The 19,636-nt window shown below is 45.6% G+C and overlaps 1 protein-coding gene across 1 annotated transcript; it reads right to left on the reverse strand.

The window, feature by feature from the left end:
- Window positions 1-619: 619 nt before the first annotated feature.
- On the reverse strand, window positions 620-12,382 carry Adh5 (alcohol dehydrogenase 5 (class III), chi polypeptide). The gene is made up of 9 exons (XM_085835489.1): window positions 12,281-12,382; window positions 10,077-10,178; window positions 8,265-8,406; window positions 7,555-7,642; window positions 4,630-4,849; window positions 4,244-4,504; window positions 1,923-2,058; window positions 1,155-1,293; window positions 620-878 (listed from the first exon to the last, which is right to left on the reverse strand). Exons 1-9 carry the CDS (start codon window positions 12,290-12,292, stop codon window positions 854-856), a joined length of 1,125 nt encoding a protein of 374 aa, XP_085691615.1. The 5' UTR covers window positions 12,293-12,382; the 3' UTR covers window positions 620-853.
- Between the last annotated feature and the right edge of the window lie 7,254 nt (window positions 12,383-19,636).

Here is a 19,636-nt window from a genome sequence, read left to right on the forward strand (position 1 = left end):
CACAGCTTAGCAACAGTTTATATGATGACTGTGAAGCCAATTTGCATTGTTAGGAGCTGGGTAGGTCGCCAGCAGTTAATTCAGGCCTTAACTGTTTAACTTGAGAGCTGAGAGAACAAAGGACAAGCTGCGCTTCTGAGCACTCCTGTGTGGTGACCACAGCATGGCCTCCATCTTGGGCTGCTGGGAGTGGATGAACACATATTTTAAGTAGGAGGTGACCCAGTGCTGCATTCTGCATGCCCCTCACTTGCAAGGAACATGTGCACACATAGATCTGTCAGTGTTCAGCTGATTTAGAGTTCACTGCAATGTTTTGTTCTCAAAATTGTACCAAAAGAAGCCCAGTGGAGCAGGCAGGCATGGCTGCCCCTCTTGGACACCTGGTGGTTGTCACAATCAAAACAACTGTCTTAATAAACGGAAGTTTTCTGAATACTTAGCAGTATATACTTCTAAAAGGTATTTGCTGAGAAAGAATATTCTGATTTTGGCTATTCTAAACCCATGTGGATGAATTCAAGATCAGCCTTCATTTTTGGGTTAGCACTGTTTCTAGACACAGTTGACTGTCAATGTACTGGGATCCTACAAGATGACAAGATGTTCAACTCACACACACATGCAGAAAGTATTTTTATTATGTTAAAACGTTGCGCGATGAGCAGCAATTGTTTATGTGGAGGGTTCAGAAGACCACGATGACTATTTGCCTAGTTCAAGATCACAGCCTCGATTATGCACATTCCTTCTAGTCATTTCTGAAGTCTACGACGTGGTTAGCTTGTAAATCCTGTCTGTTTCTAGCCAATCACAGGAAAGAGTGCAGGATGGACAGTGTTCTCTTCAGAATTTACATCTTTAGAACAGTTCGAATGCTGTGAGACAGAAGCAATAAGAATAAAATTTGAAAGATGAACTAAAAAAAGTTCCATTTATTTATCCTGCGTGTGCATGTACGTGCACAAGTGTGCACCCTGGCATGCCTGTGGAAGTCAGTTCCCTTGTGCCAGGTGGATCTAGGGATCAAACTCCGGTCATCAGGCTTGGCAAGGAGGCACCTCCCTCTGATCCACCTCACAGGCCCTGCATGGTGAGCTTTTAACACCACGGGCAGATTCTGGAACACAGACAGCGGTGAACTGAAAACTCACCTGTTTCCCGAGTGCATCAGATCAAAGGCTTGGTTAATTTGGTCGAGGGACAGATTGCCGGTCACAAATTCGTCAACTTTTATCTTTTTGGACATATATTCAGACACCAGCTTTGGGACACTCTCCACACTCTTCCATCCTGAAAGAAATCACATTCTTAAAAAGTTAGGCAAAGGTTTCTGCTGTATGCTTACTTAGTCATGTTCCCTTCCTGGGTGACACAGAGGCAGTTACAGATGAAATGGAATTTAAGGGGAAGGAAACATTCTAAAACTGATGTGAAGAATCAAACATACCCTTAGTTGTGAAAAAGTAAACATTTTAGAATTATTGTTCTTTTCCTATATTAGGGTTACTAAATGCTGGGCCTGATGGATCAGGCCTAAAAAGGCAGCTACACTGGAGGCGAGGCAGAAAGGATTGTCTCAAAAACAAACAAATAAATAAATTACAGTATTCTGCTGGAGAGCACTTGTCTAGCAACTATGTGCAACTCCAGCTTCAAAGGTCCTTTCAAATCCAGCTACTGGAACATGGTGCCCCCAGGAGCACGTGCCGGCTAAACAGTCCAGAACACTATTTAATGGCTCCCCAGTTCCAGCAGTCAACACTGGCTGATTCGGAAAGCCTCAAGTCTTCCATGAAACAATAATCCACAATACAGTAACAACACATGCCATGATTTGTGTTAATATAAGAAAATGAGACTGGCTTTTAAATTATGCCAATGGAAATGGAAGAGAAAAATCTACATATGCACTGAGTTACCTCCAAAGGCGGTGCCTTTCCATGTGCGTCCTGTCACCAGCTGGAATGGACGAGTGGAGATTTCTTCCCCTGAAGCAGCTACTCCAACCACCACACTGACACCCCAGCCTTTGTGGGCTGCCTCAAGGGCTGATCTCTGTGTGCACGAAGATGAGAGTCAGTCACAGGCATTCATCACCCACCCTGAAAATGCCCTCTTTCCCAGAAACCCCAAGAGAGGAGGGACGACACACAGCCTTTTAAAGAAATGGTGACAGATGCCCAAAGACGTTTAGTAATTTTAACTTTTTTGAGTAATTATATTTAACAAGTATCTTTAAAATTTAACCTATTAACAGAAATTGAGCAAATCTAAAGCTTATAATTGCTTTCTATTTTAATTTTATATCCTATATCCACAATACAAGTGAGTAACTCCAGACTACTACTCTCTCGTGGGTTATAAAAATCAGCTACAAATAGACTTAAATGTCAGACCTGAAACTTTCAAACTACTAGAAGAAAATATAAGGGAAATAAAGACATTGAATGGGGAGACTTTTTTTGGGTAAGATCTTAATGTAGGAGGCGAAAGCAGAAATAAACAGATGGGGCACAGCAAACGAAAGACCTCTGCATAGCAGAGGGAAACAGTTGGGGCAGAGCACAGGCATCTGATGATGGGCTGGTACCTAGATTTTATAAGAAACTCCCCAAAACCAAACAGCCTGGGCAAGGGATAGAAAAACAACATTTCTCAAAACCAGACACAGACAGCAAATAGCTACATGAAAAACTGTTCAACATCACTAATTCAAACCACAACATATCAAGTCATTCCAGTGAGAATGACAACTATCAGAAAGGCTGCAAAGGAGCTTTCTAGACTTCGCCATGCAAGGAGACGTGGCAGGAGCTGTCTGAGCTGTCCACCCCTCTGGCCTCAGAATGCTCATTAGCTATAGAAAATGATTAGGAAAGCCACTGACTGAATTTTGGGGGGGGGGGGGGGAGGGAGGGTAAGTCAAACACAATGCCATATAGGAAGAATTACAAAAGGCCAGCAGAGAATCTAAACGAGGGAGGAAGTTCAAACAGACTTGGAAAGCTTCTGAGATTCTGATTCCAACAGAAGGGATTCTATGACAAGGCAGGGAACAGGCAAGAATGAATGGCACAGGTGGGATTCGGGCCAGGCGTGGATGATGGTTTCTGGAAGAGAAGGAAAGACAGAAAGGAGAGATAGAAATGTACACCAGCTCTTAGTAACCTTGGAGAAGGTCCAAAAGAAGACAGCTCTCCAAGAGTGTGACAGTGTGAAGGCCAAGGTTACGGTAAGAAAGGAGCCGGTGAGAGTGTGGTTTCACTTGCCTGGGACTGGGATGCAAGTGTGTCCTCATCAGACAGGATGGGGAATTCAGTCTGTGTGTGTGTGAGTGAACACAGAGGGTCATGGTGAACACAGCAGACCCACACAGACTGAACTGCAATGGAAGAGAGAGGTTCAAGGGGCGAGTCTACAAGTTCATCCTGTCAATGAACTACGGCTGGAAGGTAACACTACTGAGGGAGAACAAACACCAGGACTGGAGCGAGGGGATGCTGTTAGGTTAGAAGAGCCGAGCTGTTTTGACTTGATGAGAAAGAAGACTTCTTATGGGCACCACACACAGCTTCCAAAAGCAAGTCACCCATCACCTCGCATCCGAGTCACACTGTCAGGCTGTTGGATGGCAAAGGTGAGCTAAATGAAGACATGCCAAGACACCATGAAACATGTGATATCACATGAAGACATGCCATACACCACGAAACATGTGACACCACACACAATGCCTCATCGTCAAGTTTAAGCTAACCTTCCTAAGAATAACTTCTCTACCCATAAACTTTCCTTGCTGGAAAAACTCCTTCCTGAGGAGAGGAGAGCAACGAAGTGGATCAGGCAGGCAAAGCATTCATACACATAAATAAATCTAAAAGTTTATTTTTTCCTAATTAAAGATTTCAGTGCAAGAAGCTGTCAGAAGTAACTGTAGGACACGATTTAATGTTGGTGACACACTACTAGACTCTCCATCCTTCGCTCAGGTGTGTGTATCCAGTTCCAAAGCCCATGCTCTTCACACTAAACCTCTCATTTTAGTGAGCATCTTTCCCTGAGCCCTTCTGTAATTCCCCATTCAATAGGTCCAAGTAGCTCAAGGAGCTATTTCCAGCCCCTGCTTTCTCAAGAAGTAATTCCTACCAAAGCTGTTTCAGAACCAAAGCTTTAATCATGAGGAAACCGCACTTCAGAAAAGAAACCGAAGCTCAAAAAGAATGCGGGCACATGTACTCACCATGACCTTCACATTGCCAATGCACTCAAAGGAGTAATCCACGCCTCCATCTGTCATCTCAATGAGGACTTCCTGGATGGATTTACTGAAGTCTTGGGGGCTAATACATTCAGAGGCTCCAAATTCTTTGGCTTTTGCGAATTTATCTTTATTGATGTCGATACCAATGATCCGGGATGCACCAGCCACCTTACAGCCCATGATCACCGCCAGTCCAACTCCTCCCAGGCCAAAGACGGCACAGGTAGAACCAGGCTCCACCTGTCATCAAAGACAGTGTCAGCTGCCCACTAACAGTCACAGCCTCACAGGTTGGCCATGGTGTGCCAGCAATGTCTCACTGAACTGAATGAGGGCAGAAGCGGAAGCCGCGGCCAGTCTCTTACCTTGGCAGTGTTCACAGCAGCCCCGTAGCCAGTTGAAATACCACAGCCGAGAAGGCAGACTTTATCCAAAGGGGCCGAAGGATCGATTTTAGCAACAGAGATGTCAGCCACAACTGTGTACTCGGAAAATGTGCTAGTTCCCATGAAGTGAAAAACAGACTTTCCTTTGCAGGTAAATCTGCTAGTCCCATCTGGCATTAATCCCTTCCCCTGAGTGACTCTAGAGAAGACAGAGGAAAAGGAAAATGGGAAGGGCAGACTCATTTTCCTAACTCTGTATCAGTTTTAAAAATAATAACCAGCAAATACTCAGAAAAGTATTCTAAAACAAAAAACTTCCAAAGCAGTGGTTCTCAACCATCCTAATGCTGCGACCCTTTCATACACCGCCTTGTGTTGTGGTGCCACCAACATAAGATTGTTTTCATTGCCGCTTCACTGTTTGAGACAGGGTCTCTGTGCTACTGTGTTAGGCTGGGCGAGCTGAGCTTCTGGACTGTTGTGTCTTCTCTTCCCATTTCCCTAGGGGTGTGCTGGGATCACACTCTTGTGCGACTGCTGTGGGCTCTGCTGTGGTTTCTGGGGAATCTGAATTTTCCCAACTGAGCCGTCTTCTCAGAACATTCATCCTTTCTAATAAACACAATATCCAAGCTTACACTCAGATGAATACTCTAAGATAGATACATGAGTAAATCTACAATGGGAGAAGACAGTTCTATACACTGCTGTAGGAGTATAATCTCTGAGAGAAGGACCTATCCAGCAGGTATGTATACCTGCAAACATTCACTGGGCTGCACACTTACAGTTTGTGTGCCATGAGTACTATAGTGCTGTATGTTCTACTGCAATAAAAAGGGCAACAAGCAAGATCTAAATGGCCTCCAAGGGTCCTCAAGTGGCCTGCCACACCTTACACCAACCACCCTTTCTGTGTCAGGGGGTTTGTGATTTCCTATAGAACTCACACTAACCTTATGTGGTAACTTTTATTACTCTGATTTAATGGGCAATAAAATAGCTCATAAAAAGAATTTCATTTCACATTTAAAAGCATGTCTTTCCTTGCAAATTTAGCCAACTGTTACAGAAAGAGAATGTATTCAGTCTACTCTGACCCCCTCTTCTTTGGCTCTTTGAACAAGATCATACACAGTCTGGGCTGGCTGCAAATCTGGGATCTTCTTGCCTCCATTTCCCAAGTGTTGAGATTACAGGAATGCCCAGTTACAAGCTTTGGTTTATATCTTGATGGCTAACTGAGATTTCCCAGGCTTGATTTTTCTCATCCCTGGAAATGAGCTTCCAGAGGTTAGTAACACTGACAGCAAGCCTCTGTAAAGACAGATTTAAGTAACTCCTGGAAAATGTGCTGTATAAAGCACTAAACAATTACTTGCTGTGTATCTGTAATTATATGTGTATGGGTGTTTTGCATGCATGTATGTATGTATGTATGTATGTATGTACGTATGTGTATGTATGTACACCATGTATGTACCTGGGTTCCTGAAAGAGGGTGTCAGCTCCCCTGGAACTGGAGTTATAGATGGTTGAGTTACCATGTGAGTGCTAGGAATCAAACCTGGGTCCTATGGAAGAGCAGCTTGCCCAAGTGTTTTACCCACTGAGCCATCTCATCACTGTGAGCTCTCTTATTGTAAGAATAAAGAAAGCTGGAAGATGGTTCAGCATTTAAGAGCAATTACTGTGCAAGCATGAAGACCTGAGTTCATAGCACAGAACCCACTTACCACACCAGGCACGACTCTATAAGCCTATAACCCTAGTGCTGGGGGGAAGGAGGAATGGAACCAGGCAGGTGCTTGCTGGCCCAGGCACAGCTGAAATGGAGAGCTTTTAAGTAAGAGATTCAGTCTCAAAGGTATAGGCTGCGAAGGCTGTGCAACCGTTTGCTCTGAGATTCAAACATTTCATTCTGCAGGAAGGTACACAACTCAAAAAGCACCAGTAAGTCCCTGAAACTGCCCAGATACACTCGGCCCCTCCCTGCCAGAGTAAGCAATAAGCTGAGAGTTCCCCGCAGATGGGAGAGCCAAGCTGCAAAGACTCTCAGCTCAGAGCAGCTGCCTGGAGGAGGCTCAGCTGAGTCCCCTGGGAAGGCCGCTTGCTGAGCTACCTGCAGGTACAGGGAACCATGGAGCTGGCCTGGCCTAGCTGCCGTGAGAGGCAAGTGTCATGGGTTCTTCAGGTTAGAGTCCACGGCTCTTTCCAGTTCCCAAGAGACCTATGCACTCCCTCAGGCAGTGAAGCATTCGGGTCTCTTCGTGTTTCTCTGTACGTTCCCTTCTAGTCAAGGAAGCATGGAAGCCTGACAGGACAACTGCTCTTAGATATTAATCTTGTGTGCTCCATGTAGCCTGCAAATGTCATTATATCCTGACAACTACAACCGGTAACTGCCATTATATTCTGTTTCTGAAAAAGGCATCAAAAAATCAAAAGCCTGATTGCTTTCAATAAAATTGCCACAGCTTCAGTTGTACTGTGGACCCTCCAGCTGGCCTGATTTAATTTCTCAAAGCCAAGGTTATCAGGTGCCCTTGGCCCAGTGAGTTAAGTGCACGCTGGTGCAGCTGTCTTTGAATAGTTCTGATCCTCTCCTCAGTGACCCCTCACCCACACTCCCGTAAGGAACCCAAATAAAACTCAACTGCTTCACTATGTTGGACTGTAGTGGTATCTGTCCTTGGGTCTGTTTTGGGCTTCCTGTCTGGGATGACATGTGTTGAGTCTCCCCAGGAAAAGTTTTGTCACACAACATGGGGAGGTATGGGTTGGGAGAAATGAGCTGCTGTGGCCTAGCAGGTATCACAGACATGAGCAGATACAATTAGCACACATATGCACATTATTTTTTTTTAAACTATATATATTAAACAAGTATAAAAAGATACTGACCTTATTTTCTGGCAAAGGTTTGTTTTAGGATTCAGACAAAACTTGCATTCTCCACACTGTGGGATGTAGAGTGGGATGACAGTGTCACCTGAGAATTGAATGTGAAGTTATTATCCTGAACGGAGTGGCTGGGCTTAAGTCAGTGGTTCTCAACCTGGGGGTCATGACCCCTTCGTGGGTCAAATGACCCTTTCACAGGGGTTGCACAGCAATTATTTACATTACGGAAAATTAGTTACGAGGTAGCAATGAAATAATTTCATGGCTGAGAACCACTGCTCTAGTGAACGTAGCAGAACTCTACCCTCGTCAGCTGACACAAGTCTGGGAAGGCAACCTCAAGGCTTAGAAACTTTATCTACAGAGCATGGTTCAGACACTGACCAGCCATGCACGAAAAGTTCATTGCAAAGTTTCTGATCTAAACAAAACTCAAAATAATGGAGAATGACGGAGTGTTTCAAAACCACCGACTCACTGATGCGTCTCTAAAAAGGCTTGCTAACTTGCCAAGATTGGTTTGGGTAATATATTTAAAACAGTTTCAAATGCAAAAGCAGCCTGCAAAATCTGAGTTAAAATCAATCCAAATCCTTTCAGGGGGAGGAGTGAGCTCATACAGAGTTGTATAGTTAGAAATAAATAGTTGTAGTGTCCCTACAGAAACAAGGCGAAACCATCACACAGAGTGGCTTCAATGCCTTCCTTACCTGCCTTCAGCTTAGTGACCCCTTCACCAACGCTTTCCACAATTCCAGCACCTTCGTGTCCCAAGATCACTGGGAAACACCCCTCGGGGTCAGCTCCGCTCAGGGTATAGGCATCGGTGTGGCAAACAGCAGTGGCAAGGATCTACCAGGCCGGTAAGAGAAGCAGCATCTAAGTGTGCACGCGCAGCTAGAGAACAACTCGTGTACAAGACACTGCGTCACACTACACTGCAGATCTGTAGACTCGTTTCCTTTACAGATCTACTTCTCCAAAACTAGCATGCTTACAACCCACGGCATCTTTAGACCGGGTGGACTTCCCGTAGTGTTGGGAAGAGCGGCACATTGATATACATGGAGGTGTGGCACAGATCTTTTCCTTTTTGTTGCGTGTGAACAAGTACAGGTAAAGCCAGTGGCTTCCCCAGCACGGTGCCTTCAGTTACAGAGGATCGAAACAGCTGGGGCCATCTCACCGCTGGCTTCCTAAGTTGGGGAATGTGATGCCTACACAGACATTGTTTCTTTGGAGAGGCCTGGCTAGCTGGCCTCTGCCAAAATTCAGAGCTTTTAGTGGAACCGAGTCCTTTTTGCTGACCTACACAGTTTCTATTCAGATAAGCCTTTCACTGCACTCTCTGGCTTCTAAAAATCGTTCTTGGGGCTAGAAAGCTGGCTCAGTGATTGAGAGCGCTTACAGCTCTTGTGGATGACCCAGTCTTTGGTTCTCAGCACCCACACCAGGCAGCTCACAACTCCCTGCAACTCCTCTGGACCCCAATGTCCTCTGGTCTCTGCAGGCTCCTGCATGCATGCAGCATATATAATCTCAATCAGGCCCTTAAAATAAAGGCAAAATCTTGTTTGTATTTCTGCTTTTCTGCTTCTGCTCTGTGTATTCATTCTTGCTGTAAGCCAGCAGTTTCCCGGGGATGAAGCTGTTGGTGTGCCCACACCACTCATCTCAGTAATCTAGAACAAACTGTCTTCTGAACATGAACATAAATATAAAGTATAACATTTCAGACTCTTAGATCTCGGCTGAAAAGGACCCTGAAAAGCATTAGGTTTTGTGCTTCTCAATCAGATACATGCAAACCTTGGGGCACAGGTTAGTGTGTACAATGTGCCTGGTGTCCTGATGAAGTAAGAGAGCCGTGACCCTTTCCCTTCAAGGAAACACTGTCCCAGAATGTTAAGGAACAAACACACGCAATGGTTATGACTTTAAAGCATCAACTTTGTGTCATAAACAAGCAGAGAGCAGAGGGTAAAAACAGTTTTACAAACATCAGGGCATCAAAGGTCTCTCCGGAACGCTGCCTTCTGCCTCTCCATAAATTCCTAACCACAGTGGAGGGGGAAGAGCGGGGGACAAATGGATCCACAGAACTTGGTCTTGTCCATCATGGACAGGGCAATTTAAAGCTCTGTAGGCGACAGAACTTCATCTGTTTACCATTCTCATCAATCAAGAACCTCTTTCCAGTTTTTGTGAAGCAAAACTGAAGACTGTGTCTATTCTTTGATTCTAATACAACGACACTCTGTGAGTTATGAGATTAGCAGAAAGGGGAGGGTCACATAAAGCCACCTTAAACCCAAACTATGAACGTTCTATTGTGGCAATTCACTAATCCGTAGGTTTGGCTTCTTAGCCCGCCCATGAGCAAATACAAAAAGACGGAGAGGCCAACTTGAGGGAGGGCAGGTGTGGGGAGGACTGTGATTCTGCGGCAGGAAGACTTCCAATGCTTTCTCCTTGACACTGCCCTTTGGGGTTTCTCCCACAATGCCTTAGCTGGACATTACCTTAATTCGAACTTCATGAGCCTTTGGAGGGGCCACTTCTATCTCCTCTATGGAGAGAGGCTTTCCCGCCTCCCAGGCGACTGCAGCCTTACACCTGATCACCTGAAGTGGAGGGAAAAGAAGTAAAGTTTATTCTCCTAGATTAGTAATTATTTCACAGGCAACTGAGATAATGATGCCGCTAATGTTAGTGTGCCAGGCTGTGGAGAGGGTCCAGGGCATACAGCTCCTGCCCGTGCAGGCCTGAGGCCCAGAGTTCAGCTCCCCAGCATAACACCTGGAGGCAGGGCCCTGACTGTAATTTCACACTCAGATGCTAGAGATGGGATCTTCAGATCAAGCTGGCTGGATCGAGTAACTGGCCTGAAGAGCTCTGGGTTCAAGTGAAAGACCCTGATTCAATGTATGGTGGAGCAATTGAAGACCTGATGTCAGCCTGAGACCTCGACATACCCACCTGTGAACATGCATAAGCACACTCACACACACTACAAACTCAGACACACGAAAAGCTAAATAAATAAAACTAAATTGAACAGCATATTTACAGAAAAGCTTATAACCTCTCCAAGTGAGATGGAGAACTGTTTTTAGGTTTTGCATAAATCACACAGTGAATAATATATAATTAAAGGGCCAGATATAGTGAGGCAAACCTTTAGTCCCAGCGCTCAGAGGCAAGTGGATCTCAGTGAGCTCAAGGCCAGCTAGATCTACACTTCAAGTTCCAGGACCGACAGGGCTACATGGAAAGATCCCATCTCAAACCTTCCACCCCCAAACCACCATCAACCACGACAACAAATACATGCATATATATTATATATATTTAAATTGTGTATACATATATATATAATCGAAGGGCTGAAGAGATGGCTCAGTGGTTAAGAGCACCCACCTACTGCTCTTGCAGAAAACTCCAGGTTCAGTGCTAGGCATCTGCACTCTCACAGCTACCTGTAATTCTAGTTCCAGAGGACCTGTGCCGCCTCCTGCATGCACGTAGTGCATATAAACACACACAGGCACACACACATCTTAAAGGAGGGTGGGAGGTGGGGAGGAGATGGAGGAGGAGGAGGAAAAGGAAGAAGAGGAGGAGGAAAGAAAGAAAGAAAAGGAAAGAAGACGATGGAGCACATGTCCCAAGCTGGGGTGTAGCTCAATGGTAGAGCATGTGCCTTGAATGCACAAGGCCTTGGATTCGATACCTAGCACAACAACGGGCAAGCCAAGCAAAATCCCACCCAGAGTCTGTCACTAGGTTTGGCAAGTAATTCAAAGTTAGTATTCAAGCTTAGTATTATGCGTCCTAATAATCTTTTCCTTGGGATGGTTTCTATAGCATCACTTTAGTGCAATACTTCACAGTGGAAAGGATCCTAAGAAATACCCAAATGGGGGTAAAAATACTATAACCATCTCTTATAACTGTGCTAACTAATGCATTAGCCATTTGCCATGGGTGGCTATTGAACGCTATAGAAAAAGGCAAGTGTGAACTGAAATCAGGTATGATGTTAAATTTTGAAAGCTTAGAAGAGTGAAGAATATCTCAATTTAAAAATACTGATAAGGTGGAAATAATGTTGTGAGTATCAGGTTGGGTAAACATACCATTAGAATTAATTTTATGTGGTTCTGTAAAGTTTACAATTCCATATGCAATTTATATCGTGCATCTAAAGCAATGAGCTACCAGAGCGATTACACTCAGTACAGACCTTCCTAACCACGGAACCAAACCTAGTGAGAAGTGCTGGGTTTTGATCAGTTCACTTGACGCTTATGAAATGTGTTGACAGAATAAAGGTTGCAAGCCACTCACTGGGTTTACTGGAGATGGACTAGAAAGTCAAATAACGTGATTTGAAAAAACAGGTACACCGTGCTGCACGTAGAAAGCCAAGGCCGAAGGAAGGGCCTAACTTTGCTTGGGAGTTTTGAGCACGGCCCGCGCTCCAAATCTGATCCTGCAACCCGGGCGCGACCCGGGCAAGTTCTTCCGTCCCATGTGACGGGCGCGGGCCTCAGCCCACCCGGCTCCGGCAAAGCAGAGCAGAAAGCAGAGCTGCTCTCCAAGCGCGGCGCCGAAACAAAGCCTCCTTGCCCTCGCTGCGGCTGCGCTCGCCTTCCCCGGCGGGCGGCAGAGGGCCACCCGGGCGTTCCCCTCCTCTGCTCCGGCCCACCGCGCGCCTCCATACCTGGTTCGCCATGGCCGCAAGTTCTGGATCGAGCGCTAAGGTTCACGAGTGTAGCGGAACCCGGGTGTGGGCCGGACCGTGCGTGAGGGGAGGGGCTGAGCGCGGGAGGCGGGCCTTTGATGTAGGCGGGGCGTACGTGGGGGCGGGAGGAGGTGGCTGTGCGTAGGGCGGGGCTCGGCTGGGAGGCGGGCCTAATACCGGAAGGGCGGGGCCTGCGTTTCGGCTCCTGCGCTCTGTTGCTGGGGAGGCTGTAGTTTTGGGGCGGTGAAGCGCTTTATTCCGGGCTGGCTCGACTGAGCCTCTGCAAAGCATCTCTGTGATATTTTTTCGTCTAATTTTCGTGCAGTCTTTGCACGTTAGAAGTGAGAGAAATATAGCGTGTGGTAACACGTGTGGGAAGCACGTGTAGAACAAGCCACGCCTTCCGTGTGTCCCTGTCCGCGCCCCACCCCTCCCCTGTCTTCCCGCGCTTGCACGCGCTACCTAGAGAGCTACTGATTTGCGGGTTGGATGCGCTAGCGAGCTACTATTTTGTGGTTTGCACGCACTAGCGAACTAATGCAGCCTCTTGTTTTGCGGGTCTGGGTCTAGGACGAGTCAACACTGCGGCCCTCAAGGGCTTTGAAGGAACACTAGAGGGAGAGTACCCATCCTAGCAACAGCCCGAGCTCGGATTTCAGCAGGTTAGGACCGGGTCCTGGAATTTCAGGGGCCATCAGACACGGAGAGAAGTTTGCAGGAAGGGAATCGAGGGAGCAGAGTGGGCGCCTTTTAAGAGGGGACCAACTGTGTGGAGACAGAGGCTGCTGCAATTGCTGATGTAATCCCAAATGCTGCTTGAAATGTACCCACTAAAACACCGCATTTTGTCTTTTTCATGGCTCATTTCCTGAGGACACACTTTAAGGGTTGACATTCTCCACGGTACTGTTCAAAGCCCTTCCCTCACTTCACACTAACTCACACCCTGGCTTTTAACGTATATAATTAATAGGATGATCACCATAGTCTGTCTCCAGTCAGGGTAGTGTTCCTAAACTCCAGGCTTGAAGTACCAAGCCGGTGTGTATTAGGGTAGCTCATAGTGCTTGAAACCCAATGTCTTAGTTAGGGTTTTACTGCTGTGAACAGACACCATGACCAAGGCAAGTCTTATAAAAAACAACATTTAATTGGGGCTGGCTTACAGGTTCAGAGGTTCAGTTCATTATCATCAAGGTGAGAGCATGGCAGCATCCAGGCTGTCATGGCGCAGGAGGAGCTGAGAGTTCTATGTCTTCATCCAAAGGCTACTAGTGGAAGACTGACTTCCAGGCAACTAGGGTGAGGATCTTATACCCACACCCACAGTGACACACCCATTCCAACCAGGTCACACCTTCAGATGGTGCCACTCCCTGGTCCAAGGATATACAAACCATCACATTCCACTCCCTGGTCCCCATAGACTTGTTCAAAAACAGGAGTCTATGGGGGCCATACTTAAACATAGCATAATGCAAAATGCATTTAGTCCAACTTTCAAAGTCCTCATAGTCTATAGAAGTTGCAACAATGTTAAAAGTTCAAAGTTCAAGGTCTCTTCTGAGATTCATTCAACTTAATTAACTGTAATCCCCAAAGCAAGGCAGGAAACCAGCTGTGCAAACTCCAAACTCTGTCAAAGTGGTCTTCAGATCTCCACTCCTTTTTCATCTTTGTTGACTGCAACAAACTGCTTTCTCCTGGGCTGGCTCCACTCCCTGTTAGCAGCTTTCCTCAGCATGTATCCCATGGCTCTGGCATCTTTAACATCTTTGAGTCTCCAAGGCAATTTCAATGTTACAGCTTCTTGTTTCAGAGTCTGGGATTCCACTTGATCTTTTGGACTCCTCCTAAGGGTTGACATCACTTTTCCAGCTCTGCCCTCTGTAGCACTCTAAGCTCAGGTTGATCCACTCCACTACGGCTGCAGTTCTTGGTGATCACTCCATGGTACTGACATCTCCAATATACTGGGGTATTCCACTCCAACTAGGCTTCACCAGTAGCCTCTCATAGGCTCTCTTCAGGGTGCCAAGCCTCAAATCCTTTGCATGACCCCTTCAGTCCTGGGCCATCAACTACAACTGAGGCTTTACCTTCTCCAATGGCCTTCCCCGGCCTCTCACAGTGCTAAGCCTCAGCTTCTCTCCATGATCCCTTCATTCCTTCACAAGCAGTACCACCTGAGTGACTCTTACACATTACCAAGTCTAGTCGCAGCATGAGGTACAACCTTGGGTATCTCTGGAACACAGCTTCTTTGTGCTCCCAGAAAACAATTTCCAGAAGATTTCACCTCAGTGATGCTGATCTCTTCTTAATCACTGCTAATTCCTTAGCTGCAGCTAACCAGCATCAATTACCCAGTAGTTCCTCACATTCTTAAATCTAGAGCCAGAGCCACATGGCTGAAGCTGCCGAGTTCTGCTGCTTACAGGAACTAGAATATGATCCCCTTGTACTATTACATTATCACTAGCTTTATGTTTTCTAAATCCTTCACTGCCTAAGCTTGGCTATCCTGGTTCTTGCTCTGTAGATTGACCTTGAATGCAGAGATCAGCATGCTTGTCTCCTGAGATTAAAGGTGTGTACCACCATGCCTGGATTTAATTTAGCTGGGTAGGATCTTGCTCCAAGGTCCCACTCCCTTAATCTGTTATCTCCTAGAACACAGGAATTTGTTCCATTTCACTTCCTGGTACCCCTTTAATACTCGAACCATATATTTTATATTTTTCCTTTCTAAGCTTGCTATGCCTGTTCAAACTTCTCTTCATAAGACTTAACCAGAGAACAAAGTCTCTGCTGGGCTTTTTTGAAACTTCTTTTGTCAATGCAATTAATCCAAGTCTCTTCACCTTAGCCTCAGGCAAACTTTTCAGACAAGGACAAAAAGTAGCCACATTCTTCACCAAAGTACCACAAAGCCAGTCTTTATGCCGCATTCTGAAATTCTTCTCCTTTGAAATCTCTTGGGCCAGGTCAACACAGTTCAAATTACTCCCAGCAACTAAGTCTTCCATATTCCTACTAGGATGACCCATTAAGCCCCATTTAAAGCATTCTATTGCTTTCCAAATACAAAGTCCCAAAATCCACATTCTGTCAAATAAAAGCATGGTCAGGCCTATCACAGCAATACCCCACTTCTGGTACCAACTTCTGTCTTAGTTAGGGTTTTACTGCTGTGAACAGACACCATGACCAAGGCAAGTCTTATAAAAAACAACATTTAATTGGGGCTGGCTTACAGGTTCAGAGGTTCAGTTCATTATCATCAAGGTGAGAGCATGGCAGCATCCAGGCTGTCATGGCGCAGGAGGAGCTGAGAGTTCTATGTCTTCATCCAAAGGCTGCTAGTGGAAGACTGACTTCCAGGCAACTAGGGTGAGGATCTTATACCCACACCCACAGTGACACACCCATTCCAACCAGGTCACACCTTCAGATGGTGCCACTCCCTGGTCCAAGGATATACAAACCATCACACCCAACTTACTTGAAACTAATCTTGTATTCGTGCCTCCTAATCCTTTTAAATGGTTCCAGTCTCTGGTGATTAAAATATTCAAATATACAAGCCATTTCCCCTCAAACCACATGTGGATATTGTAAGTTATACTCCTGTGAGAAGTTGAACAAGTTGAGGAATTCATAATTCTTATTGAAGTGAAGTCACGCAGGGAGAGCTGCTGCCCTCCGAATTAGAGACAGGAATACAAAGACTCACAATTCATCAGACTAGAAATTCATCATTGCAAGAAGCAGTACTAGGGCCAGAAACTGAAGTGTGATTGACCTATTGCTGTAGGTGCTTTGTAGTTTAGTCTGACTTTTGTAAACGACGCAGGATGCAGTCATGTGGAGTGGAGTATTCTCATACTTTGAGAAGTTTATTTTCATGATTTCTCAGGGAAGGAGGGAGAAAAATTTTTCCTACTGTTTCCTTTAGAGCAGTGTTTGTCACGTGTGGGTCATGACCCTTCTGGGGGCCGAACGATCCTTTCATAGGGATCACATATCGGGTATATCCTGAACGTGAGATATTTTCATTCCGATTCATATCAAGCAGAGGATAGTCATGAAGTAGCAATGAGATAATTATGGTTGGGGTCACCACAACATGAGGAGCTGAATAAAGGGTTGTAGCATTAGGGAGGCTGAGACCACTGCTGTAGAGGGAGTATCAGTGTAAACATGTGTGTTCTTAAGGAGGCGTGCCCTCAAAAATGACTTGACCAGGGCTTAACTCAGCATGAGTTTTCCCTGTGCTCATCCAGTCAGGGAGAAGGGAGATGGGCAACTTCAGTCCTCTTTAGTTCTAGAATCCTATTCCTTGTAAGGGGCTGACAATTTAAAACAAAAACAAAACAAACAAAACAAAACAACCAACCAAACAAAAAACCACCTGAGGCCGGGCGTGGTGGTACACGCCTTTAATCCCAGCACTTGGGAGGCAGAGGCAGGTGGATTTCTGAGTTCGAGGCCAGCCTGGTCTACAGAGTGAGTTCCAGGACAGCCAGGGCTACACAGAGAAACCCTATCTTGAAAAAACAAACAAACAAACAAACCAAAACCAAAAACCCTGAGAATAACTAAAGTTTATAAGCTCACCTAAAGACTCAGATAAAATAAAGAATTTAAAACTGGATAAAATAAAGAATTAAAAACTGTAGAACATTTCCCCCTTTTACTCAGTAAATTATATCTGTCTTTTAATAATAAAAAAAAATCGCAAGGCACAGAGCAAGGCAAACCACAGTTTGAATGAACATGGCAAGCATGAAAACCAGACCCAGAAGGTGACAGCTGTGCTGGAATGATCAGACCGTGTGTTTTAGTTTTTCTTTTGTTGAAAACAGACTTTTCATACAATACATTCTGATTACATTTTTTCCTTCCCTTGACTTGTCCAAGATCCTTCTCACCTTCCCTCCAGTCTGATTCTACAACCTTTCTGCTTCCTGTTAGAAAACAAGCTGGTATCTGAATACCGATGATGATAATGATATAAAGCAAAAGCTGGAATAGGACAAAACAAATGAGCAAAAAGAAGAAACAGAACCAAAGAAAAAGCTTGAGAAATACATATATGCAGAAGCACAAATGTTTATACACATAGGAATCCCATAAAAACAACCAGAAGCCATAATATATACACAAAGGATCCATCCATAAGTTAAAAAAAAAAAAGACTGGAAAGCCGTGAAACAGAGAACCTTCCTCCAAAGGTTCTCTGAGTTAACTTCCTGTTGGTTTTCTACTGCTGGGCATGATGGCGCCTTGATAGTGATTTGTGTCCTCAGTGAAACTTGGTTGGACTGAACTAATCTTTCATTTGTGAGTAGTTATCAATTGGAGATAGCTTCTGGGTTAGAGTGGGAGCTTGTGTCCTCTTGCCCTCTCAGGGCTGGGACCCTGTTGGCCTGGACCTGTCTGTGCAGGATTTGTGCTTCCTCCGTCTCTGTCAGTCCCTCTGTGCATCACTCCTGAGCTTAGAAGGCCTCCTTTCCTTCATGTTGCCCACCCCACCTAGCTCTTACAATCTTTCTTCCTCTTCTTCCACGGGCTTCCCTGAGCCCCGAGGGCGGGCTTTGATGGACACATCATTCAGAGGTGTTCCAGGTCTTACTCTCTGCACATAGCCTAGCTGTGGGTCTGTGTTTGTTTTCATTTACTACAGGGAGAAGCTTCTGTGATGATAGCGGAGCAAGGCACTCATTTTTGAATATAGCACTGTGTTGTTAGTAGTCACTGTGTGACTATGTCTCTTCAGCCAAGAAGTCGTAGTCAGTTTTCCCCTAGGTACCTGGGCTATTTGGTATCAGGTTCTTGGCCACCTGCAGTGTTATGGAGATCAACCAAAAGCTTAGGTTGGGGCTGGTGAGATGGCTTAGCGGTTAAGAGCACTGACTGCTCTTCCGAAGGTCCTGAGTTCAATTCCCGCAACCACAACCATCCGTAATGAGATCTGACGCACTCTTCTGGTGTGTCTGAAGACAGCTACAGTGTGCTTACATTTAATAATAAACCTTAAAAAAAAAAAGCTTAGGTTGTTTCGTGGTTCCCACGGGCCCCCTTTGCCAATAACTCAACTGTGATATAGCTCACTTCTGGTCCTTCATTTGTTATTTGGTGGTTTATCTAGCTCACCTTTGTATATGTGGGTTTCCATACAACCACTCAGATGGCCCTTAGTTGTAGATACCCCTCCATTTCCTCTCTTACCCTGTGTTTCCTCCCACTCCCCATATGATTCTCCATGCATTACCCCCCCACCCCAATCCATCCATAACTATTCTATTTTCTCTTCCAGGGGAGAGCCATCCCTCCCCACTAGTCTTTTACTCTATACCTCGCTTCTGTGGTTACATGGATTACATTTTGAAGACTTAGCACCTGCCAGGCTGGTGGTACATGCCTTTAATTCCAGGACTGTGGAGGGAGAGGCAGGTGGATCTCTGAGTTCAAGGCCAACCTGTGCCTTCCCCCAGCCTTGAGCAGGCTGAATTAGACCTTGTTTTTGCCACAGCTGGTTAGCCCACTTAGGGTGGAGTCTTCCAACCTAGGTAAAGTCTATTGTCTGCCACATCTGCAGCTTCCTGCAAGATGCAACTACCTGCAGAGCAGCCTGAGCTTGTTGTCCTGACAAGATCCTGACAAGCCACGAGATCCTGGCATGGGGTGGGGGGTCCCCCTTTTAAGTTCAGGCTCAAAAAGTAAACATTGAGCCTTGATCAGAGAATTTTGTCTTGGCTCGTTATTTCTCTCGCTGTCCTTCCCATCCATCCCCAGCTTTCCTTTCAGGAAGCCAGGAACCTGTGGCTGCTGTTGGCTACACCAACCTGGTGTACAGAGAAAGTTCCAGGACAGCCAGGGCTACACAGAGAAACCCTGTCTTAAAAAAAAAAAAAAAATCATCCACCTGAGGCAATTTTTCATGGGGGACACAGCCAGTAGAGGTAAGCTGTGCACTGTACTGTCCCATGACTTTATTGTCTGGCACGTGGTTTTTCCTGCCTTCCCAAGAAGGCCGGTGGGGCCCCAGGAACATCCAGGTTAGACTCCTCCCCACACCCTCTACCTGCTAGATCCACCTGAGGCACAGCCGGCATTTTAGACATAACAGTTGACACTGACCTTTAACTTGATGGGCCTACATAAAGTTTTGTGGAATTTCTTAAGATTAAGAAACTTCATACAGAACTTACGGAACATAACAGGATATGTGGTCAGCATGACCTTGCTCTGAGTCAAGTGATTTTTTCTGTGTCAATGACTGGCAGGCATATTATAGCAACAATATGAAATAGCTGGCAGGCATGGAAC

Source organism: Mus caroli, unplaced genomic scaffold, assembly GCF_978045245.1.
Source record: "Mus caroli unplaced genomic scaffold, Mus_caroli_1 scaffold_3, whole genome shotgun sequence".
NCBI lineage: Eukaryota > Metazoa > Chordata > Mammalia > Rodentia > Muridae > Mus > Mus caroli.